This window comes from Salmo salar, chromosome ssa20 (genome assembly GCF_905237065.1).
Source record: "Salmo salar chromosome ssa20, Ssal_v3.1, whole genome shotgun sequence".
Taxonomy (NCBI): domain Eukaryota; kingdom Metazoa; phylum Chordata; class Actinopteri; order Salmoniformes; family Salmonidae; genus Salmo; species Salmo salar.
This window is the reverse complement of record NC_059461.1, coordinates 8343805-8367013: the sequence shown is the minus strand read 5'-3', so window position 1 is coordinate 8367013 and position 23209 is coordinate 8343805. Positions and strand designations below refer to the sequence as shown.

The 23209-nt window shown below is 44.9% G+C and overlaps 1 protein-coding gene across 6 annotated transcripts in view; it reads left to right on the top strand.

The window, feature by feature from the left end:
• The window catches only part of adgrv1 (adhesion G protein-coupled receptor V1), a 195358-nt gene that overhangs the window by 86638 nt on the left and 85511 nt on the right, over nt 1-23209 (top strand). For all 6 annotated transcript variants that reach the window (XM_045704309.1, XM_014160914.2, XM_014160913.2 and 3 more), the window contains 17 exons: nt 356-504; nt 3113-3311; nt 7836-8055; nt 11383-11622; nt 11814-11963; nt 12179-12667; nt 12996-13139; nt 13907-14078; nt 14413-14554; nt 14723-15570; nt 15958-16078; nt 16335-16506; nt 17304-17546; nt 18463-18870; nt 19525-19709; nt 19885-20137; nt 20828-20967. In XM_045704309.1, coding sequence (XP_045560265.1) covers nt 356-504; nt 3113-3311; nt 7836-8055; nt 11383-11622; nt 11814-11963; nt 12179-12667; nt 12996-13139; nt 13907-14078; nt 14413-14554; nt 14723-15570; nt 15958-16078; nt 16335-16506; nt 17304-17546; nt 18463-18870; nt 19525-19709; nt 19885-20137; nt 20828-20967 — 4275 coding nt within the window. The remainder of the gene's footprint in view (nt 1-355; nt 505-3112; nt 3312-7835; nt 8056-11382; nt 11623-11813; nt 11964-12178; nt 12668-12995; nt 13140-13906; nt 14079-14412; nt 14555-14722; nt 15571-15957; nt 16079-16334; nt 16507-17303; nt 17547-18462; nt 18871-19524; nt 19710-19884; nt 20138-20827; nt 20968-23209) is intronic.

The window sequence follows — 23209 nt, the reverse complement described above, 5'->3', positions numbered from 1 at the left end:
GTTCCTAAGGGCAACTTCTACCGTGAGCTGTTGGTGTGCGGTTTTGGGATGTGAGTGGGAGGAGAATCTCAACCTTGGTTAATGATTTAATGACCTCTGTCACCCTCCTGTGATCAGTACTGTGAACTTCACTGTAAGAGTGGAAGGTGTTGGTCTCTGGGGTGGGAGTGGTGTGAGCAGTGGTGTAATGGAGGGTAAACGCACGTAAACACTCTCTACCTACCTTTTGCAGAAAAATGCATTGAAAGTTTAGAGAGTGTTACTTATGCGAACTGCATTTAGCGTTAACCCACTTCTTTTTTTGACTGGGTGTGAGGTGGGGTGTCTCTGACCTCTGTCGCCCTCCTGTGGTCAGTACTGTGGAATTCAGCGTGATGGAGCACGGCCTGCAACGAGACCAGCCTCCAGCCATCGGCAACATCTCCTCCATCATGATCGTCATCCAGAAGAGTGACAACGCTGAGGGTATTCTGGAGTTCCTCCCTGACTATGTCAACATCACAGGTCAGTCTCTAAGCCTCTAACACGTTGACACTCTTCAACACAGCTATTAGAACATAAGGCATCACTTTAGGAAATGTCATCTCATCCTGTTAATATGCCATGGATATGCATAATAGAGGGATTCTGAGAGTGGTGATTGGATGAATGCAATATGTAAGGAGTACTAAAGTACATGCACTATTACATTTTACTTAAGTGACTGAATTCAGGAAGGTAAGCTTATGTCAAATGTTCAAGATTGTATTTTTATAAAATGTAAAAAAAAAAAGCCAGACTCAGAGCTTCAAAATGGTATATAATACACTGCAGTTGGGGGAAACATGGGAAAGTTATGCTTCTTTGAGACACTTGTTATTCCACTTTGGAGACAAGTAGGAGAAAATTACGTTCACACCCTCTTAAGCTTTAGCCACACCCATCTCTTTAATAATTCAAATGTAAACGCATGAGTCAACATGGATTGTCCTTCAGAAAGTAGTCTCCCTATTATTCCCCTCCATTATCTCAGCCAATCATGGATCCTGCCTTTCTCCCTAAAGCTCAAAGCTTTCTCCTTGACTATAGGCTCATAATTATTTAGTTTTATTCATATTCACCAGTAGAGGTTCCTCAGAGGAGGAAGGGTAAGACCATCCTCCTCAAGGAATTTCATTAAAAAAATATATTGAAACATTTAAAAAGTGATCCTTTTTAGATCAAACTGTGCTAAATATATTCCACGTCACCAAATAATTGATTACAACACACTATTTTGCAATGAAGGTCTACAGTAGCCTCAGCAATGCTCTGTAGGGTAGCACCATGGTGTAACCAGAGGAAAGCTAGCTTCTGTCCTCCTCTGGGTACATTGACTTCAGTACAAACCTAGGAGGCTCTTTGTTCTCACCCCCTTCCATAGACTTACACAGTAATTATGACAACTTCCTGTGGACGTCCTCCAACCTATCAGAGCTTTTGCAGCATGAACTGACATGTTGTCCGCCCAATCAAAGAATCAGAGAATTAATCTAGTACTGAAAGCATAAGCTACAGCTAGCTAACACTGCAGTGCATAAAATGTGGTGAGGAGTTGACTCAAAGAGAGAGAAACCGTTTTGAACAAATTATTTTCTTCCAAAATTAAGGAGAAGCAAGAGAGAGAGAGCTATATTTGGTTGTATTTAAAAAAAAGCTTTCACTGAATGCAGCTAGCTAGTTTAGCCTACTCAAACACCTGGCTCCAACAGAGATGGCTTCTGTTAGCTAGCTGGCTATGACTATCCAACACAGGAACTCTTCCAAGTCAAGGTAAGCTTTTGGTTTGATTAATTTATTGCCACTGGGGCCCGCCGGTGTAACTGCTAAACTGCTTTCTGACTGTACTCTGAAATGCATGATTGTGGCGGGTTTACTAACATGTTAGTTCTAGTAGCTACAGTATGTTGACTATGAGTTGACAATGATGTAGGCTGTGCATAGCGGTTAGCAGTTATGATATGAAGGTTTGGCTAGGGAAGGTTTTTTTTTCGCCTGGTTACAGACAGCTGATGTGTCGTTCACAGAAGTCCACAAGTGAAGGGAAAAGGTGAGAGGAGGAGAGCGCGTAGATAGTTGAGAGAAGAAATGATATACAAGGAGCAAATTGATCGTGTTGTTTTATGTGGCTGCTATGAAAGTGAACTGCGTTTGCGTGTGATCAGGGGTGTATTCATTACGCCGATTCTGTTGAAAAACGTTTCTTAAACTGAAGCAAACGGAACAAAACGTGGATAAACATACCTGAATTTGTCCAATAGAAACTCTCATTTGCAACTGTTGGACTAATGATTACACCCTACATCAGCTAGATGCAGGCAAGAGTGTGCAAGGTAGTATTGAATATGTCACTGTCTGTCACCTAGATTACTCAAAATTCTCTCGACCTTTGCAGCTACAACGTTCATTCATAGGCTAGGTTGTAGCGACCTCATGATGGGTACAGGCAAAATTAGAAAATCATGTAATAGCCGAAACCTATCGATGTTACATTGAGCTGGGTGAATGGAATCTGAATGACAGCATTTTTTACAGCATTTCTACACAGTTTAAAAACTCTAAAATGCAATTTGGAGAAAAGCAAAAACAATCTAAATTGACTCCTGCCATTATCACCATGGGGGCTGTAGCTTCATTAGTCTCAGACGACAGGGGTCTTAACATTCTATTAACATGTCATACAGCAATTAGATGATTTTAGTACCTTATTTTAAATTGTTGGTGTTGAGCTAGGGTATGACGACTGCCATACTCTTGAAAAAGATAAGGAGAGCCGCACACTCTAGGGGCTCAGATGCAATAATTTAATAACCAACGTTTTGACAGCCATGCTGTCTTCATCAGTCTCTTTTTCTTTTTCAAGTGTTCTACTCTGCTAACCAGTAATTTGCCAAAACATGTGTGCATTTTTTCCACCTCTAGCACTAACACACTTGATTCAACTACTCAACTCATCATTAAGCCTTTGATTTGAATCAGGTGTGTTACCAGGATTGAGAAACACTGTCCTGTATAGTGCACTACTTTTGACCAGAGCCCCATAGGTGCCATTTCAGCCTACTGTGTCCTCTTCTCTCCTTTCTGTTATTTCCAGTGGAGGAGGACGTGGGCAGTGTGTCTATCCCGGTGGTGAGGAGGGTGGGTTCCTACGGCCTGGTCACAGCAGAGTACATATCCAGGGGCCTGACGGCCAGCCCAGGCCTGGACTACAGCCTGGCCAACGGCTCGCTCACCTTCCTCCACGGCCACAACACCAGTCACATCAACGTGACCATCATAGATGACCAGGACAGGTGAGTCAGTCTGTCTGTCTGTCTCTCTGGTCACCCAGGCCTGCTACACTGCAAATCACCTACAGTACCAGTCAAAAGTTTGGACACACCTACTCATTCAAATCAAATCAAATGTTATTTGTCACATGCGCCGAATACAACAGGTGTAGACCTTACAGTGAAATGCTTACTTAGAAGCCCTTAACCAACAATGCAGTTTTAAGAAAAATAAGTGTACGTTTTAAGAAAAATCGATAATTCAAAAGTAAAATAATAATAACAAATAATTAAAGAGCAGCAGTAAAATAACAGTAGCGAGGCTATAAACAGCTGAAGTTTGCATACACTTAGGTTGGAGTCATTAAAACTCGTTTTTCAACCACTCCACAAATTTCTTGTTAACAAACTATAGTTTTGGCAAGTCAGTTAGGACATCTACTTTGTGCATGACACAAGTCATTTTTCTAACAATTGTTTACAGACAGATTATTTCACTTATAATTCACTGCATCACAATTCCAGTGGGTCAGAAGTTTACATACACTAAGTTGACTGTGCCTTTAAACAGCTTGGAAAATTCGAGAAAATTATGTCATGGCTTTAGAAGCTTCTGATAGGCTAATTGACTTAATTTGAGTCAATTGGAGGTGTACCTGTGGATGTATTTCAAGGCCTACCTTCAAACTCAGTGCCTCTTTGCTTGACATCATGGGTAAATCAAAAGAAATCAGCCAAGACCTCAGAAAATAAATTGTAGACCTCCACAAGTCTGGTTCAAACTTGGGAGCAATTTCCAAACGCCTGAAGGTACCACGTTCATCTGTACAAACAATAGTACGCAAGTATAAATACCATGGGACCACGCAGCCGTCATACTGCTCAGGAAGGAGACCCGTTCTGTCTCCTAGAGATGAACGCACTTTGGTGCGAAAAGTGCAAATCAATCCCAGAACAACAGCAAAGGACCTTGTGAAGATGCTGGAGGAAACAGGTACAAAAGTATCTATATTCATAGAAAAACGAGTCCTATGTCGACATAACCTGAAAGGCTGCTCAGCAAGGAAGAAGCCACTGCTCCAAAACCGCCATAAAAAAAAGCCAGACTACGGTTTGCAACTGCACATGGGGACAAAGATCATACTTTTTGGAGAAAAGTCCCTTGGTCTGATGAAACAAAAATAGAACTGTTTGGCCATAATGACCATCGTTATGTTTGAAGGAAAAAGGGGGAGGTTTGCAAGCCGAAGAACACCATCCCAACCGTGAAGCACGGGGGTGGCAGCATCATGTTGTGGGGGTGCTTTGCTGCAGGAGGGACTGGTGCACTTCACAAAATAGATGGCTTCATGAGGAAGGACAATTATGTGGATATATTGAAGCAACATCTCAAGACAGTCAGGAAGTTAAAGCTTGGTTGCAAATGGGTCTTCCAAATGGACAATGACCCCAAGCATACTTCCAAAGTTGTGGCAAAATGGCTTAAGGACAACAAAGTCAAGGTATTGGAGTGGCCATCACAAATCCCTGACCTCAATCCTATAGAAAATTTGTGGGCAGAACTGAAAAAGTGTGTGCGATCAAGGCCTACAAACCTGACTCAGTTACACCAGCTCTGTCAGGAGGAATGATCCAAAATTCACCCAACTTATTATGGGAAGCTTGTGGAAGGCTTCATGAAATTTTGACCCAAGTTAAACAATTTAAAGGCAATGCTGCCACATACTAATTGGGTGTATGCAAACTTCTGACCCACTGGGAATGTGATGAAAGAAATCAAATCTGAAATAAATCATTCTATCTACTATTATTCTGACATTTCACATTCTTAAAATAAAGTGGTGATCCTAACTGACCTAAGACAGGGAATTTTTACTACGATTATATGTCAGGAATTGTGAAAAACTGAGTTTAAATGTATGTATGTAGATGTATGTAAACTTCCGACTTCACCTGTACATAAGGTATCGGTACAGAGTCAATGTGCGTGGGCACAGGTTAGTCGACGTAATTGAGATATGTTGTTACTTACCCCTACCACCTGGGGGGCGGTCCGTAAGGACGTCCAGGATCCAGTTGCAGAGGGAGGTGTTTAGTCCCAGGGTCCTTAGCTTAGTGATGAGCTTTGAACACTGAGCTGTAGTCAATGAATAGCATTCTCACGTGAGTGTTCCTTTTGTCCAGGTGGGAAAGGGCAGTGTGGAGTGCAATAGAGATTGCATCGTCTGTGGGTCTGTTGGGCTGGTATGAAAATTGGAGTGTTTTTCTTTATTTCTACTATTTTCTACATTGTAGAATAATAGTGAAGATAGCAAATCTATGAAATAACACGTGTAATCATGTAGTAACCAAAAAAGTGTTAAACAAATCAAAATACATTTGAGATTCTTCAAAGTAGCCACCCTTTGCCTTTGCACACTCTTGGCATACTCTTAACCAATTTCATGAGACTTGTTGGATCCAAGACCTTAGTACAACAAGTGGCAACTTTGTTTGACAACATCCGGTGACATTGCGGAGTGCAAAATTCAAAAATACTAAATGCAAATATTTAACATACTTAAAAATACATGTGTTATACATCAAAATAAAGCTTAACTTCTTGTTAATCCAGCCGCTGTGTCAGATTTCAAAAAGGCTTTACGACGAAAGCACACCATGCGATTATCTGAGGACAGCGCCCCGTATACAAACACATGAAAATCATTTTTCAACCAGGCAGGTGCGACACAAAAGTCAGAAATAGCGATATAATTAATGCCTTACCTTTGAAGATCTTCTTCTGTTGGCACTCCAAAATGTCCTTGAAACATCACAAATAGTCCTTTTGTTTGATAATGTCCTTCTTTATGTCCCAAAAATGTCAATTTATTTGGCGCGTTTGATTCAGAAATACACCGGTTTCAACTCGCCCAACATGCCTACAAAGTATCTAATAAGTTACCTGTAAACTTGGTCCAAACATTTCAAACAACGTTCCTAATCGAACCTCAGGTACCCTAAAACGTAAATAATCAATACAATTTAAGATGGAATAAACTGTTTCTTATACAGGATAAAAACAATGTGGAGCGCGCACCTTTTCACACGCACCAAAACAGTAGAGTCCACCTGGAGTGACACTTACAATGAATAGGACTACTTCTTCATTTCTCAAAATAAAAACATTGAAGAATTTCTAAAGACTGTTGACATCTAGTGGAAGCCATAGGAACTGCCACCAGGTTCCTAATAATAAGGGTATCCCATAGAAATCATTGGAAAATCCTATGACCTCAAAACATTTTCCCCTGGATGGTTTGTCCTCGGGTTTCGCCTGCCAAATCAGTTCTGTTATACTCACAGACATTATTGTAACAGTTTTAGAAACTTTAGAGTGTTTTCTATCCAAATCTACCAATTATATGCATATCCTAGTTTCTGGGCCTGAGTAACAGGTAGTTTACTTTGGGCATGTTTTTCATCTGGATGTCAAAATACTGCCCCCTACCCAAGAGAGGTTAATCACGTCAATAGCTATGTTTCCATCGAATTGGAGACAGATTTTCGTGCAAATATTCTAAAATCTGCTTTACAATGATATGTGCATTTTGCCAACAGTGAAGTGTTTCCATCAAACAGACTTGTTGAGGATAAAAATCAGTGCGTGATGACGTAGTGCACACAAAATGTCATTTTTCGTTTAAGTTTTCATGTACCAAATAAAAATGTACATTTCAATGTGTTTCCATTGCATTTTCAACTCTACCAATAGTTTTGTCACAAATGTTTTGCGTTAAATAGCAAATGTGCCTATTCTGGCCGTGGCACCTGCGCTCTAGCCAACAGTTCACAGATACAAAGCGGGTAGGCTGTGCAGGTTGGCTAGTCTACATGATGAGATTATTATGGATAAGAGCGAGAAAATGTTTATTTGTCAAATGGCAGTCAAGCATCGATCATCATGTCACCCAGAAAATTACCATCGACAGTTATTGGAAAGGAGCATCAAGATCATTGTGCACTTTCACCACCCTGTGTAGTTCATCATAACTTATTTCATCTGTAGCCTAATAAACTGCATGGTTTCCCTAGTTGTAGTGGGAGGAGAACACAACATGTCATCGTGTGACTCCAAGTTTCTTCGATATGATGGTTATTATATAAATACTTGCGCATAAAGACGTTTCCACCGCCGTTTCTCGCATAATTAATTTTACAGACACAAAAAGATACCACCATGTCGAACGAACAAATGATTTGTTGGCATTCATACAATTACACAGAAAATTCCTGTTTCCATCATAGCTGTCGTGATTTTCTTATACGGTAGGACTTTACTAGCATAAATAGTGTGGAGGCATTTTTACAGTGTCACCTTTTTGATCGGAATGCCATCTTTAGTCAGCTGTTCTACAACACAAAATTGTAAAACTCTCTAGTTTTGACTCATCTCGTCTCTCCTTATGTGTCTGCTGTTGTATCTGAACCAGGCTTAAGAGTTTCTGTAAAGAAATGTATGTGAACGTATAGAGACCAGTAAGGAGCATGTTGGAACTCTTCTTCCAGGGAGTATGCCGAGATGTTTGAGATCCAGCTGTCCAGCGCCACGGGCGGAGCCATACTGGGTACTCATTTGGTCGCCAGTGTTACCATCTCCAAGAGCGACTCACCCAACGGCGTGGTCCGTTTCCTGAACGAGAGCGTGATCACCCTGGTGAACCCCAACAGCACCCTGAGGCTCAGCCTGCACCTGGAGAGGGTGGGCGGGCTAGTGGGCAACACTACGGTAAGCCTACTGGGACCATCCACTTCCTCTGTCTGGTCTCTCTCTCTCTCTTCCTCCTCTTGTTCGCACAGGAGTCTGGTGAGGGGAGGATGGCTTATAATAAAGGCTAGAATGGAGTGAATAGAATGGTATCAAACACAAGGAAGCCATGTGTTCAATGTGTCAATTTCATTACATTCCAGCCAGTATTCCAGCCATTACTATGAGCCTGTCCGCCCCAATTAAGGTGCTAACTTGCTAGGCCTATAGACATCTAAGCAACTTTCGGGCCAGTTTCCCGAACACAGACTAAAAAGTATGCTCAATGGAGAATCTCCAGTGAAAGTACTTTTTAGTTCAGGACGAGCCTGAATCTGTGTTCGGGAAACTAGTGTATAACCGCCATGTTTTGTCTCTCTGACCTCGTAGTACAAGAGCATGTTCACCATCATCGTTTCTCTGCCAGATAGATGTCCATCACTCATTCTATGTTGCTAATGACATTGTAATGTTATTAGCCCACAGTGCCTTCGGAAAGTATTCACACCACTTGACTTAATCCCCATTTTGCTGTGTTATAGCGTGAGTTTAAATATTAATTGAGATTTGTTTGTCACTCGCAATACCCCGTGAGGTGGAATTATGTTATTTTTTTAAATACATTTTTTACAAATTAATAAAAAATGAAAAGCTGAAATATCTTGAGTCAATATGTATTCAACCCCTTTGTTATGGCAAATGTAAATAAGTTAAGGAGAAAAAATGTGCTTAACAAGTCACATAATAAGTTGCACCCTGTGTGCAATAATAGTGTTTAACATGATTTTTTTAAATTACTACCTCATCTCTGTACCCCACACATGCAATTATTAGTGTGAGTGAAAAGAAAGCCTGTACAGAATACAAATATATTTTTTAAATGCAACCTGTTTGCAACCAGGCACTGAAGTAATACTGCAATAAATGTGGCAAAGCAATTAACTTTTTGTCCTAAATACAAAGTGTTATGTTTGGGGCAAATCCAATACAACACATTACTACTGAGTACTACTATCCATATTTTCAAGCATAGTGGTGTCTGCATCATGTTATGGGTATGCTTGTAATCGTTAAGGATTGTGGAGTTTTTCAGGATAAAAAAGAAACGGAATGAAGCTAAGCACAGGTAAAATCCTAGAGGAAAACCTTTTCCAGTCTGCTTTCCACCAGACACTGGGAGATGAATTCCCCTTTCAGCAGGGCAATAATCTACACTGGAGTTGCTTACCAAGAAGACAGTGAATTTGGCCAAGTTACAGTTTTAACTTAAATCTACTTGAAAATCTATGGCATGACCTGAAAATAGTAGTCTAGCTATGATCAACATCCAATGTGACAGAACTTGAAGCATTTTGAAAAGAATAATGGGAAAAGGTTGCACAATCCAGGATTGGAAAGAATCTTAGAGACTTACGCAGAAAGACTCACAACTGTAATCGCTGCCAAAGGTGCTTCTACAAAGTATGGACTCAAGGTTGTGAAAACTTACAGAACCAGTCAAAAGTTTGGACACACCTACTCATTCAAGCATTTTTCTTTATTTTTACTATTTTCTATATTGTAGAATAATAGTGAACACATAACTATGAAATAACACATATGGAATCATGTAGTAGCAGAAAATGTGTTAAACAAATCAAAATATATAGTAGTCACCCTTTGCCTTGATGACAGCTTTCTTGGCATTCTTTCAACCAGCTTCACCTGGGATGCTTTTCCAACAGCCTTGAATGAGTTCCCACATAGACTGAGCACGTTTTGGCTGCTTTTCCTTCACTCTGCGGTCCAACTCATCCCAAACCATCTGAATTGGGTTGAGGTTGGGTGATTGTGGATGCCAGGTCATCTGATGCATCACTCTCCTTCTTGGTCAAATAGCCCTTACACAGCCTGGAGGTGTGTTGGGTCATTGTCATGAAAACAAATGACAGTCCCACTAAGCGCAAACCAGATGGGATGGTGTATCGCTGCAGAATGCTATGGTAGCCATGCTGGTTAAGTGTGCCTTGAATTCTAAATAAATCACTGACAGTGTCACCAGCAAAGCACCATCACACCTCCTCCATGCTTCACGGTGGGAACCACACATGCAGAGATCATCTGTTCACCTACTCTGTGTCTCACAAAGACACGGCGGTTAGAACCAGAAATCTAATTTGGACTCATGAGACCAAAGGACAGATTTCCACCGGTCTAATGTCCATTGCTCGTGTTTCTTCAAATTGGTGTCCTTTAGTAGTGGTTTCTTTGCAGCAATTCGACCATGAAGGCCTGATTCACGCTGTCTCCTCTGAACAGTTGATGTTGAGATGTGTCTGTTACTTGAACTCTGTGAAGCATTTATTTGGGCTGCAATTTCTGTGGCTGGTAACGCTAACGAACTCATCCCCTGCAGCAGAGGTAACTCTGGGACTTCCATTCCTGTGGCGGTCCTCATGCGAGCCAGTTTCATCATAGAGCTTGATGGTTTTTGCGACTGCGCTTGAAGAAACTTTCAAAGTTCTTGACATTTTCCAGATTGACTGACCTTCATGTTTTAAAGTGATGATGGACTGTCGTTTCTCTTTGCTTATTTGAGCTGTTCTTGCCATAATATGGACTTGGTCTTATACCAAATAGGGCTATCTTCTGTGTACCACCCATATCTTGTCACAACACAACTGGTTGGCTCAAATGCATTAAGAAGGAAAGAAATTCCACAAATGAACTTTTAACAAGGCACACCTGTTAATTGAAATGCATTCCAGTTGACGACCTCATGAAGCTGGTTGAGAGAATGCCAAGATGTATGCAAATCTGTCATCAATGCAAAGGGTGGCTACTTTGAAGAATCTCAAATGTAAAATATATTTTTGTAGCACTTTTTTGGTTACTACATGATTCCATATGTGTTATTTCATAGTTTTGATGTCTTCTCTATTATTCTATGATGTACAAAATCAAAACATTTAAGAAAAACCCTAGAATGAGTAGGTGTGTCCAAACTTTTAACTTTTACTGCATGTTGATTAGTTATTTATGTATTTCATGTTCAATAAATGTGCAAACATTTCTAAAAACATGTTTTCACTTTGTCATTTTGGGGTATTGTGTGTAGATGGATGAGAAAAAACAATATTTCATCCATTTTGAATTTAGACTCTAACACAAAATGTGGAATAAGTCAATATTATGGAAAATGTGTTTTTCACAAGGAATCGATTTGTTGGTAAAATATTTGGTTAATGTATTCGTCTTTATCTAAATGTCTTTACAAGCATGAATGTGATGCATACCAGCCCATCTGAATAATTGATGTCCTTTCCTCAGATAACATGGAGCATGCTGGGTCCCAACACCAAAGAGGTCTTACCACCCGTAAACACAGACATTGGTGAACCTGTGAACGGATCGTTCCATTTCAGAGATGGGGAGGGGGGATTACGCATCATCGATCTGAGTATTCTCCCCCATGGGGAGGTGGAGGTGGCGGAGACCTTTGTAGTCATGCTTGAGCTCCTCTCAGGAGACATGGACATTGACCCCCGAGCGGGCTGTGTCACGCTCAAGGTATGTCACCCTCCCAACGAGTGACATCTCAATTTGAATATGCGCTCCAGTTGTATTTAAACCATTATTGTATCATATTGAAATTACATCACAGTCTCTTATTGATATTTAAGAGTCTCTGAGTCATGGTGATGGCGTGTCTTTGTCTCTGGGTTTGTGTGTCTGGATCTGTGTGTGTGTCTCTGTCTCAGATTGAGAAGTTTGGTGACCCTAATGGCATAGTGCAGTTCACGGAGGAGGACCTTAGAGAGCGTGTGTACAGTGAGCCCACAGACAGAGAGGGGCCGCTCAACATCTCCCTCCTCATCACGCGCAGAGAGGGCGTCATGGGCAACATCACGGTAAGACCACCTCGGTACAGTTACAGCCAGCAATAGGCTTTATAGGCAGTGCTCAGGCTTTGAGTGTGTCCCTTTGTTTCAGATGTACTCAGAGAATGTATTGACAATGCATGAAGTTTATAATAGACTCACACTGTCATTACACTGTAGGTCCTATAGCGTACAGCCAATTCCCATGTATGTTATAGATGTGTGTGTGTGTGTGTGTGTCTCAGGTGCACTGGCAGATCCTGAGTGACTCTGACACATCGGGGGATTTCTCGGGCCTCAGCGGCTCTGTGGTCATCCTGGAGGGTCAGAGGGGGGCAGAGGTGGTCCTTTCCCTGCTGCCCGACGCCGTGCCCGAGCTGGAGGAGCTCTACACGCTCATGTTGAGCGCCGTGGAGGGCGGCGCCACCCTGGACGCCAACCGCAGTAGCACCCGACTCAGAGTGCGGGCCAACGACGAGCCGCACGGCTTGTTTGGGCTGGAGGCGGAGCAGCAGGCGGTGGTGGTGGCAGGGATGGGGGCTGGGCTGGGGAGACTCCTGACCCTGAAGGTGACGCGGCAGGCTGGAGCCTTTGGCAACGCCAGTGTGGGCTACCGGATCAGTAGTGGGCCTGGGCTGGATGGACAGGAGCTGCTGGGAGAGGCGGCTGTGGGGAGAGCCCTGGTCAAGGATGGGGAGGACTCCGTCTCTGTTTATGTGCCAATTAATAGTCAGGTAAGGGACCATTGGGGCCAGAGATAGTATACTCAAGACCAGGGTCCCCAATGATTTTTAACCGTCAATGGGGGATCATGCATTCGTGCCGCAACTGAATTTATATATTTCCTGGCAAAGCATGTAGATAACTTTGAATCTATATAGTTTTCCTGTTTTTGCATAATTTGCAATGATGAACATCACAAATGACCTAATAAGATCAAAACTATCTCCAGTATATCTAAGTACCCTTTTGGCAACAATGCCCTGTCGCTGACCCTGACTCTGTAGTCATGCTTACCAGACTGAATCTCTCTCTCTCTGTCTCTCGCTCTCTGTCTTGTAGGTGTTTCTCTCAGTGGGTGTGAACTTCACTGTGGAGCTAACAGACGTGAGCCTTCTGGGACCTCTCCCCAGCTCCCCACCCCGCCTCCTACTGGAAGCCAAGGTCGCCATAGTGACCGTCCCAGAGGAAGCAGCAAGCGCTGAGGTAGGAGTCAACAACTTTATTGAGTAGGGTGAAGTTGCACCTAGACGCTGATCTTGGGTCAGTTTTGCATTTGACCCACTAATGTTTAAGGATAGGATTTGGGGATCTCAGCTCAGGGGAAACTTCTCCCCGGAGCTAACTTTATTGTCCCAATGGGGAATCAAAGTGTACTGTATGTGTTGGGCCTTAGTTGGACCCATGTTCATACCTCCTGTCTCACATCGCATTGACCCAAGATGAGGAGGATGCTCTGTATCTCACTGAATTACTGGTCTGTGGTTGGTAGCCCCTCCCTCTGAACACCCAACCTCTTTCTGTCAGGAGTTATGACAGACTAATGTAACATACATTTCTTCTCAGTCAATTGACCAGCTTGGTGGTGACCACGACATGGGCTTAGTCTATTGACCTAGCTAGCTGCCACTACTATCTCTTCTACTACCAGACAGTATTAACCAAGCATGACAGCATTACATAGGGCTGTGGACAATCTTAATGCCAACTTTGTTTCAAAGTTTCATCACGTCATTGGAGAGAGTCACCGTTACAGTGGAAACGGTCTCGACCGTTCGTCTAGTTTTTTTCAGTCTGAATGCCCCATCTTTAGTCAGCTGTTCTAGCACATCATTCTAAAACTGGCTAGTTTTGCTTTGTCTCATCTCAATATGTTGTCTATTAGGTCTGTCCTGGGCTTTAATGTAACACTTATGAAATCATCCCCTATTCCTTCTCCTCTGTGTTGCTTGTGTGTGTGTGTGTGTGTGTAGGTGGGCTTTGCCTCGTTGGCACTGCAGGTCTCCAGTGTGGAGACGGGTGTGTGTGAGGCGCTGGTGTCCAGGACGGGGCTGTTTGGGGGGGTGAGGGTGGAGTGGAGCGCAGGGTACCCCCCTGGACAGGCTCCAGTTGGGTTCAAGCCTGGAGTTATCACCCCCAGCTCAGGTAAGGCCCTCAGACGGGAAACTCACCACTGTGAGCTTGAGGAGAGGTTTGGTGACATGTTTATCTGTCTATCTGAGATGTGGAAGTCTCTCCCTATTTGTTCATTAACTCTCTCTAAACACAGAAGGGCATGTGAATAGGCTGATAAGTGTTCCTTTTCTCTATATAAACCCACCAGACATATTCCACCTCCTCCAGTCTCATTTACATCTCTTTTTTTCCAAACACCACCACCAACAAACGCCCTACAAAATGACCAAACTGATAGTATTGATGTCGGGTGTCTGAGGGTGTTGTCTGAGGGTGTTGTCTGAGGGTTTGTCGTCCTCCTCAGGCTCAGTGACCCTGGCCCATGGAGAGAGGAGCAAGGCTGTGTCCCTCCAGGCACTCCCTGATGTGTCTGAGCCAGCGGCCTACGCCCTTCACCTCACTGCAGCCGTCTCCAGCTCACCTGCTCCTGGAGAAGCCAGACTCAGGTACAGTAACTAGCCTCACCTGCCAGGCTTATAACGCTCCTATATACTATAGGCACAACGGTTGGAACGAGACAGCCTTCTCACTGAAGATTGCATTCTGTATGTAATAGTACTGTTAGAATGATATAACAGCTATGGTGTGATGTTAATCTCTGTTTCCCTCTCCAGGTCAGGGTTCACGGTGGCAGAGGTCGAGCCACTGGGGCTGTACCAGTTCGCCCCGGACTCCCGCCAGCTGGTCATCGAGGAGGACGTGCAGACCATCACCCTCTACGTCCAGCGGCTCTACGGTTTCCGTAGCAACCGTACCCGCCTATCCTACGAGACGGCGTCGGGCAGCGCCCTGGCGGGACAGGACTTCACCGCCGTGCAGGACGGAGAGCTGTTCTTCGACTCGCCTCGCCAGACCTCCGCCTCAATCCGTCTGTCTGTACTGGACGATGTGCTCTCGGAGCCCGATGAGATCTTCTATGTCAACCTGACAGACGTTCAGGTACTGCGCCGTGGTGGTGACCCCCACTCAGGCGACTCCTGGCCCCGTCTCACCCCCCAACACAGTGTGGCCACTGTCACCATCCTGGCCAGTGATGTCAGCGGGGGAGTGTTGAGCATCGGGCCGGGGCTGGTTCAGACAGCAGAGGACAGGGAGGAGGGGAGCCAGCAGGAGAGGAAAGTGCTCCTCAAGGTGCACAGGTCTGAGAGCCTGGCTGGGCCAGTGAGGGTCAGGGTCCAGGCTTATGGGGGCGGGAGTGTCGGAGGTGCCCCTCTCCCCTTTACTTTGGAACCCAACAGGAGCCTAGCCCTGGAGGGGCAGGACTTCAGGCTGGAGTCCACCCTGGTGTCACTGCAGGAGGGGCAAAGCGAGGCCGAGGTCAGCCTACTCATCCTAGACGACTCTGAGCCCGAGGGACAGGAAGTGTTCTTCATCTACCTCAGCGAGCCAGAGGGAGGGGCACAGATCGCAGATGGACCCGATAAGCAGGGCTTCAGCTCCTTTGCCAAAATTATAATCCTAGGTAAAACACTGAAACGCCCATATCAGCTCCCCTGTCACATGCTTCTTTAGTCTATCCATTGGTCAGTCAATTCAAGCTAATGTCATGCTCTAGTTTGTCTAATGCAATTGAATCTTTATAGGTCATTGTTTTCCAATACAATTTCTAAATTAGGTCCCTGGGCACAGACATCTGACATCATTCCAGTGATGGGAAATCTGTTCCACTGTTCGTTTGAATATAATTGATGATATAATCAAAGGGACGGTCACAAGAGAATTGGAAGCTCGATGCGCTGTATTTGTTGAACGCTCTCCTCAGTCTACATACAGTGAACAGTATAAGGAAATAGTCACATAACTCTGTCTCTCTCTCCTTCCACTCCCTCCCTCTCTCCCTCTCTCTCAGGGAGTGATTTCCATAACGGGATAGTGGGTTTCAGTGTGAGTTCTCTGCTGGGCCAGGTTCTGGATGAGGACTCAGAACAGAACAGAACGGCCCTACTCTACCTACAGAGACAACAGAACCGGTATGTTCCTCAGTGTTTTATCCTCCGTAACATTCCTCTGCCCACATGACTGTCAGCAAACCAAAGAGTAGCAGCAGTGACAGTAAAATCGTTATCATAAGTAGTGTGATACAAGCAAGCTACAATGATCACCCCCAGCCACTTCGGGGCACTGTGTGTTTGATGTGAGACCCATCTGCCTCCGGAAAAATAAAAATAAAAATATTTTCTTATGTTTCTTTTTTCTTCTTCTTGCTTTTCTGCCTCCCCCGTGCAGGGCCTTTGAGGATGTTGAGGTGATGTGGCGGGCCACATTCAACAGGGCGGAACTGTCCCTGGTCAACAACGGTGTCAACCTGACCCGGGAGCTGCTGCAGACCTCAGGCACCGTGCTGTGCAGGAGAGGACAGGTCCTCTGTGTCCTCAGCATGGAGGTCCGACAAGACCAGGTGATTCCCAGGTCATACTAGAGGTTAGAGGTCAAGGGGGACCAGAACAGATGAGTCTCACAATACTCTAAAACTGTCAGCAACTCCTCTTCATTTGGACCAGTGACTTGAAGGAGCAAGCAGGATGTCCTTATAAAGTAGCTCTCTCCCAGCCCGTACATCCCTTGTATTTCACACGATACCTTTCTGCTGTGGCATCAGAGGATATACAGTATGTTAATGTGGAGGTTTGAAGAGAGAATAGGCTGAAGGTGGCATCGACATCAATGTAAGCTCACAGGAGGAGGGCAGGAAGCCCCTGTGGTGTGATCACAGCCTCGGTCCTCTCCTCTCTTCTCATCTCCTTCCTCTCCTCTCCCTGGTGGTCCTACCAGGCAGCTCACCCAGCCTCTGCCCACTTCCTGTCCTGCTGTTTGTCTGTGTGTCTGGGATATTTTAGGGCAGACCTCCACATGCCTCTTCCTATCGAGCGCAGTCTGTCTGCTGTGCTTCCTAATCCCCTACCCCTTCCTCCCCTCCCCCTACAATGCTGGTATATAACACAGCCCCCAGACCTGGGAATGAGCTATTAGTCCCAGACTCACTGTTGGAGGCTGCAGGACCTGTCCACCAGTATGTGGCATGGGGTTCAATTCTATAACCCATTTTTATAAACATTGCTCGTACTGTACTGTAATTTTATGGCTGGGGCACATAATGTTCCCTCTTTCTATTTGTCATCCTTTTCCCCTTTTATGTATTTCAATCTTAAACCAGATAGCCTTTCCTAAACCTCCAATGTCTGTGTGTTGCCATAGGAACCTGAGTACCAGGCCTGGTTCCTGGTTGAGATCTACCAGGTGGGTATTGGCGCTGCTATCAACGAGAGTGCCCGCTTTGCCAATATCACCATGCTGGAGAGCGATGACCCCCGGGGGCTGGTCTACTTTGCGGTGGGTTCCAGACTGCCCATAGCACACCTCAAGACCACCCGCCTCAGTCTGCAGGTGTACAGAGAGGCCAGCACAGCCTCCACCATCACCATACGCTACCGCATGCTGGTGAGAAACATACACATGTGCACAGTACATACTACACACCACACACACTCACACACCACACACAGACACACACACACACACACACACACACACACACAGACACACACACACACACACACACACACACACACACACACACACACACACACACACGGAATACTCACACACATATTCTTTTGTAATAATATTTTTCACATTTCCATACATTCACGTAAAATAATACTTTTAATATTGACATACTACCACACATCCTCTCACATTGTCTCCCTCTGTAACCTCTCACATCCTTCTGGTCGAAAATGACAATTTCAAAGTAGGCCAAGTCCCATCTTATTCAAGATGTTGTGTTGTCTAACTCACCAAATCAGATTTCCATTCCTCACCCTGACCTAATTAAGCTGACCTAATTTTGTGACCTTCGAGGTCTAACGGTGTGTCTGTGTGTCTTCCCTCTCCTCCCATCCTGCCTCTCTCCCAGGGGTGGGGGATGAGCTCTGTGTGTTTGATCCACTGCCTAGCTGGGGGCCGACATTCACTTGTAACCCCAGCCTTTGATATTGTAGATCAAAAGGGAGATTGTCGAGTGCACTTACCAGCACTCCACCTCCATGTTACATATGACAAGGTTATCTCCTTTCATCTTTCAGACAGAAATGATGTTCTGAAAACATCAGTTGGATACATATTTATGTCACAGAGTCCAAATTCATCTGTTCTTCAATCCATCCCTTTTTCCTTCTATTTCGCCACAGGTCTTCAACCTCCTCTTATATTTGTACATGCATAAAGCTCTGTTGCAACACCTACTGTATCTCCCCATGCATCCGTCTTTCTCTCTATTTTCCACCTTTCCCACCTCCCTCAATCTTTCCATCCTACTATGACCTCACACTCCTTTCTCGTTGTCGTCCAATAGGAACTCCCTCGGGCTGAGGCAGTAGGCCCCAACCTGGTCTGGCCCGCCGTGGCCGGGATGGACTTCCTAAAAGAAGAGGGCCAGCTGACCTTTGACCTGGGCCAGAGGAGCACAGGGCTGGACATCACCCTCACCCCAGACCAGGCCTCGTCCAACCCCCCACCCAAGCGCTTCCGTGTGGAGCTGTATGGAGCCAGCGGAGGGGCCAGGGTACACCCTGAGTATGGGCTGGCTAACGTGACCCTGGTATCGGACACAGAGGCCCAGCTGGTTTGGGCCCTGTTGGACCAGCTCCAGCAGCCTCTGGACAACGCCATACTGGATAGGGTGCTCCAGGCCCTGCTCAACAAGGCCACAGCCCAGCTCACACCAGAACAACTGACTGCCGTTCTGGTCGCAATGGGGAAGGTGAGAGAGGAGGGAGAGCGAGGGAGAGCGAGGGAGAGGCAAAACAAAGGCTAAACAGAGATCAGAGGGAGACTTTTTTTCAAACTTGCTTTGTTTGTTATTAAAAGTGATCTGTTTGTGTGGCTTTTTGCTTTTGTGTGCTTAGCGTGTGTTGCATTTGAGTTTGTCTGCTTTTGCCAAAGGGCAGCCTTTTCCCATACAAAATAGTGACAGATCTGCAGAAGAGTTTCCTTTTGAAAAGGTCTCTGTTGTCACTGACTGTCTGACTCTAGCACCAGCTCGCTGTTACACTGTCACTTCATCTGAACCAATCAGCCTCTAGCCAAGTCAAGCCTGCTCTGTAGTGTGAGAGAGCAGAGCAGGGGGCTGAGGGCACAGGGAATAACTGTCACCGGCGTACTAGAAATGAACCAACACACTCTTAGAAAAAAAGGTTCCAAAAGGGTTTGTCAGTTGCATTGTACTGTATGTATGGTAGCAGGGAATCACCAAATTCCACTTGTCACTCATAAGCCACAGGTACTGTAGATGTGTGTGTGTGTGTGTGTGTGTGTGTGTGTGTGTAGATTTAATAGGGGGCTCTTAGGTCACTGGCTATATGTATCTTAGTCATAAACACCTCCACTCTCTCTCTCTCTCCCTCTGCTCGCCAAGGTGCTTAAGGAGGCAGAGCGAACCCCTCTTGCTGACAGCAGTCGTGGTTTGACTTATGACCTCCTGTGTGCCATGGCAAACCCCAGCCGTGTCGACACGCAGGGCCTGAGTCAGCTGGCAGAGGTGGCTGAGCGCTTCGCCTTCTCCCTCCTCACACACTCCCAGTGTGGAGCACAGGGTCAAAGGTCAGTCCTGCCCTTGGGGGATTGTGGGTAACTCAAGCGGAGCAGTGCAGTTTATTATTTCTGCTAATGTCGACACTAAGGTCGACTATGGTCTTGTATAGTAGATCTCTTATTTCCCACTGTTACAAAGACTATATGAGTAGAATAAGAGTGTGATTTGTTGGTATTTTCAAAGGGGGAGGACCATACTGGACACCTGTGCCTACATATCCATCTCTGCCTACCACTGGTACCCTACCCAGATCAACGGGCACATGTTCACAGGCAAGAACTCAGACTCATTCCAGTTGCCAGAGTCCCTCCTTGAGGTGCCAGCCCTGCCCGCGGGCACCCTCTCCCCCTCAGCCTGCCGCCGCGTTCAGCTCACAGAGTACAGCACGGAGCACTGGTTCCTCACCAATGACAAAACCACCGCCCTCAACGACAAGGCAAGCAGACCCACACACACTCAATGCCAAATCATGGCAGCTATAAGCACTTCCAGACTGATTGGTAACTATACTGGAGATGGGATGCCCCCCCTTGCAATTTTTCCCAAAGTCATTGTTGTAAAAGTGTGAGGTTTTTTTACACCAGACACTCTTATCCAGAGTGACTTACAGGAGCAATTAGGGTTAAGAGCATTGCTCAAGGGCACATCGAAAGATTGTTCAGCTGGTGGGCTGTAGGAGTCAAACCAGTGACCTTTCGGCTACTGGAATATGGGCTTAACCGATAGGCTTCTCGCCGCCCAGAACACATCACAGTTTTACTTGTTTAGTCCATTCATCTGGTCAAATAAAGGTAAATAAATTATCATCAAGTTATAGGAGAGTGCTATGGTATTACAGGTCAGGATGTTTTTGTCCGAATGTAACTTTTGTGCTGGTCAGAAACAGCAGGGGGCAATGTTGTCCACTGAGGCTCTGTCCTTAGTTTCTGCCTGTTGGTCTTTAGAGCTAAAACCAAATAGAAGTTGCCCATAATAGCTGTAGACACATATCTAGGGTCAGCGTACCTTCCCCCAATCCTTAGTATTGAACAATTTTGTGGAAAATCCCATAACTGACCTTAAATCAGCATTTAGGGGGCAACTTCATCCTGATCTGTACTCTAATGGTGTTCCTCTTGTTTTGTAGGTTTTCTCTGCCAGCCTGCAGGGCCGTGGGTCACGGCCCCTGAATAAGAGTGACGAGGTGGTGTACCGTATTCACACCCCTGGGCCAAGGGTCAAACCTGGCCGGTCCCTGTGCCTTCTGTGGAACCAGGCTGCTGAGAGGTACTGTACTCTACCCACCTGATGCCCTCAACCCCCTTTCCCATACACGGCCACTTTCCTTCACACAGTACTATGTAGCTCTGTAGCACGTTAACATCTGATATACTGTATATGCATATTATATATAACTCACATGCGACCCGTAGTAAGACTGTACAATTAGGCTGTTAACATTTGTATCTGACTCCATTTAACATTCTAGTAAAACCATGTGTAATCAAGTATTATGCGTTTGGCTGACTAAGATCAAGAAATGGTCATGAGAGGCGAATGCAGAATGCAAGTATTATTTAATAACTTTGTAAAATGAATGGATTCACATACAAGGCATAACGCTTTAGTTACAAGGCAATACTGACATTAACATAGCAATCACAATCTAGGCATACAGACAAGCCATGAACTAATTGGGGTGGCTGGTAGCCTAGTGGTTAGAGCGTTGGACTAGTAACCGTAAAGGTTGCAAGATCGAATCCCCGACCTGACAAGGTAAAGATGTGTCGTTCTGCCCCTGAACAAGGCAGTTAACCCACTGTTCCTAGGCCGTCATTGAAAATAAGAATTTGCCTAGTTAAATAAAGGTCAAATATTTTTTATCAGACCTAGCTTACAGTAGTTTACAAGAGAAGCATTTCATACAACCTTATTCCATGGGCATAATACAGGATACGAAACAGAATGCATTTCATTCAATTTATAACATTTGAAGGTGTCTTTAAAAAAAATACATATATATATATATTTACACCCTTGACCAATCAAATAATACCAAGTAACCTGATCACCCAGGCCCAATCTCCAAAGGATGTCACAGCATCTGAAGGCTTGTGTGGGGGATGAGTTAAGACCAATGCAAATAAGACATACAGTGTCGTCAGAGTTCTCCTCAGGGGACACGTTTCAGATACATACCAAACATGGATGCAATAGCGTCACTAACACACATTTCAATAGTCAGTCCTATGGATACTATAGAGAGAGATTTGGCCCCTCAAAGAGGGGGGGCGTACTGGCTCTTAAATCATTGTCCTTTGTGTGTTCCTGGGCCATTTGCCAGGCAGACCCAGAGGTGACAGAGAGCACATAGTTACGGCTGAGCCTACAGCTCTACCACAACAAACAGAGCCTTCATGATCACATATTATTCATTTTTTTATGAATCCCCCAAAACGGATATTTCTCTTAGTTTCTGTCGCTATCCTTAACTTGAACCCATATAATAATGTGGTGTGTGACTGAAATGACTCTTTTGGACACAACCATATAGGTGAGTGAAAGGGTCCTCCTCCTGCTCAGCTCTGCTCTGAAGGTGTGAACCTCACACGTAAGGGTCAGCCTCCAGCAGAGAGGTCAGGGGTCAGGCCCTGTCCAGCCAGGACCTCTTTCCGGCCATGGATGAATTGGCCTCCCCCTCTCTCTCTGGGTTGTCCCAGCCTCATCTGTGATGTCTGCAAGAGTTCAGTTTGTTCTGCTCCGAGTTCCCGAACATTCCCGCCCATCAGAAGTGTGTTTGAAAAGACATTCCAGAGGAGGCCCGGCGTGGGACTCTTGGCTAAACAGCCTGTAACAGGACGCAGATTTCTCCGGTTTGGTTTGTTCCATGGAGCAGCTGTCTCAAAGATCCGTCTACCAGATAACCAACCAGATGACAGCGTTGATAACGTCAGCTTGAGGAGAGAGAGAGAGAGAGAGAGAGAGAGAGAGAGAGAGAGAGAGAGAGAGAGAGAGAGAGAGAGAGAGAGAGAGAGAGAGAGAGAGAGAGAGAGAGAGAGAGAGAGAGAGAGAGAGAGAGAGAGAGAGAGAGAGAGAGAGAGAGAGAGAGACCTGTTCAAGTTCAACCTCGCCTCGCTGCACTAATGACAGGTCTAATAAAGCCCATCATAGACTTCACAGTCATTTAATCACTAGGACTGTCACAGTGTTTCTTAGATTCATTTCCTTGAGTTGTCAAGTAATCTAAGAATCCCCCATGCCTGTCACTCAGAAAGTAAATTAGCTCAGCTTAATTTTAAACTGGAACAAATATGAATTCTCTCCTTCTGTCTTGTCATACTTGTCACCCTTTGAAATATTCTGAATCCGTTAACGCATCTGAGAGTTGGCACATCGGAGCACTTAAAGAAACAGAGACACTACACAGCTGGATGTTTCAATCAGAGTTTCATAACTTCATATGAACTTCCTGCATAAGGCTGGCTACTGACTGTATTATGCCTCCCCTGTCCCTCTCCTTCTCCCTTTC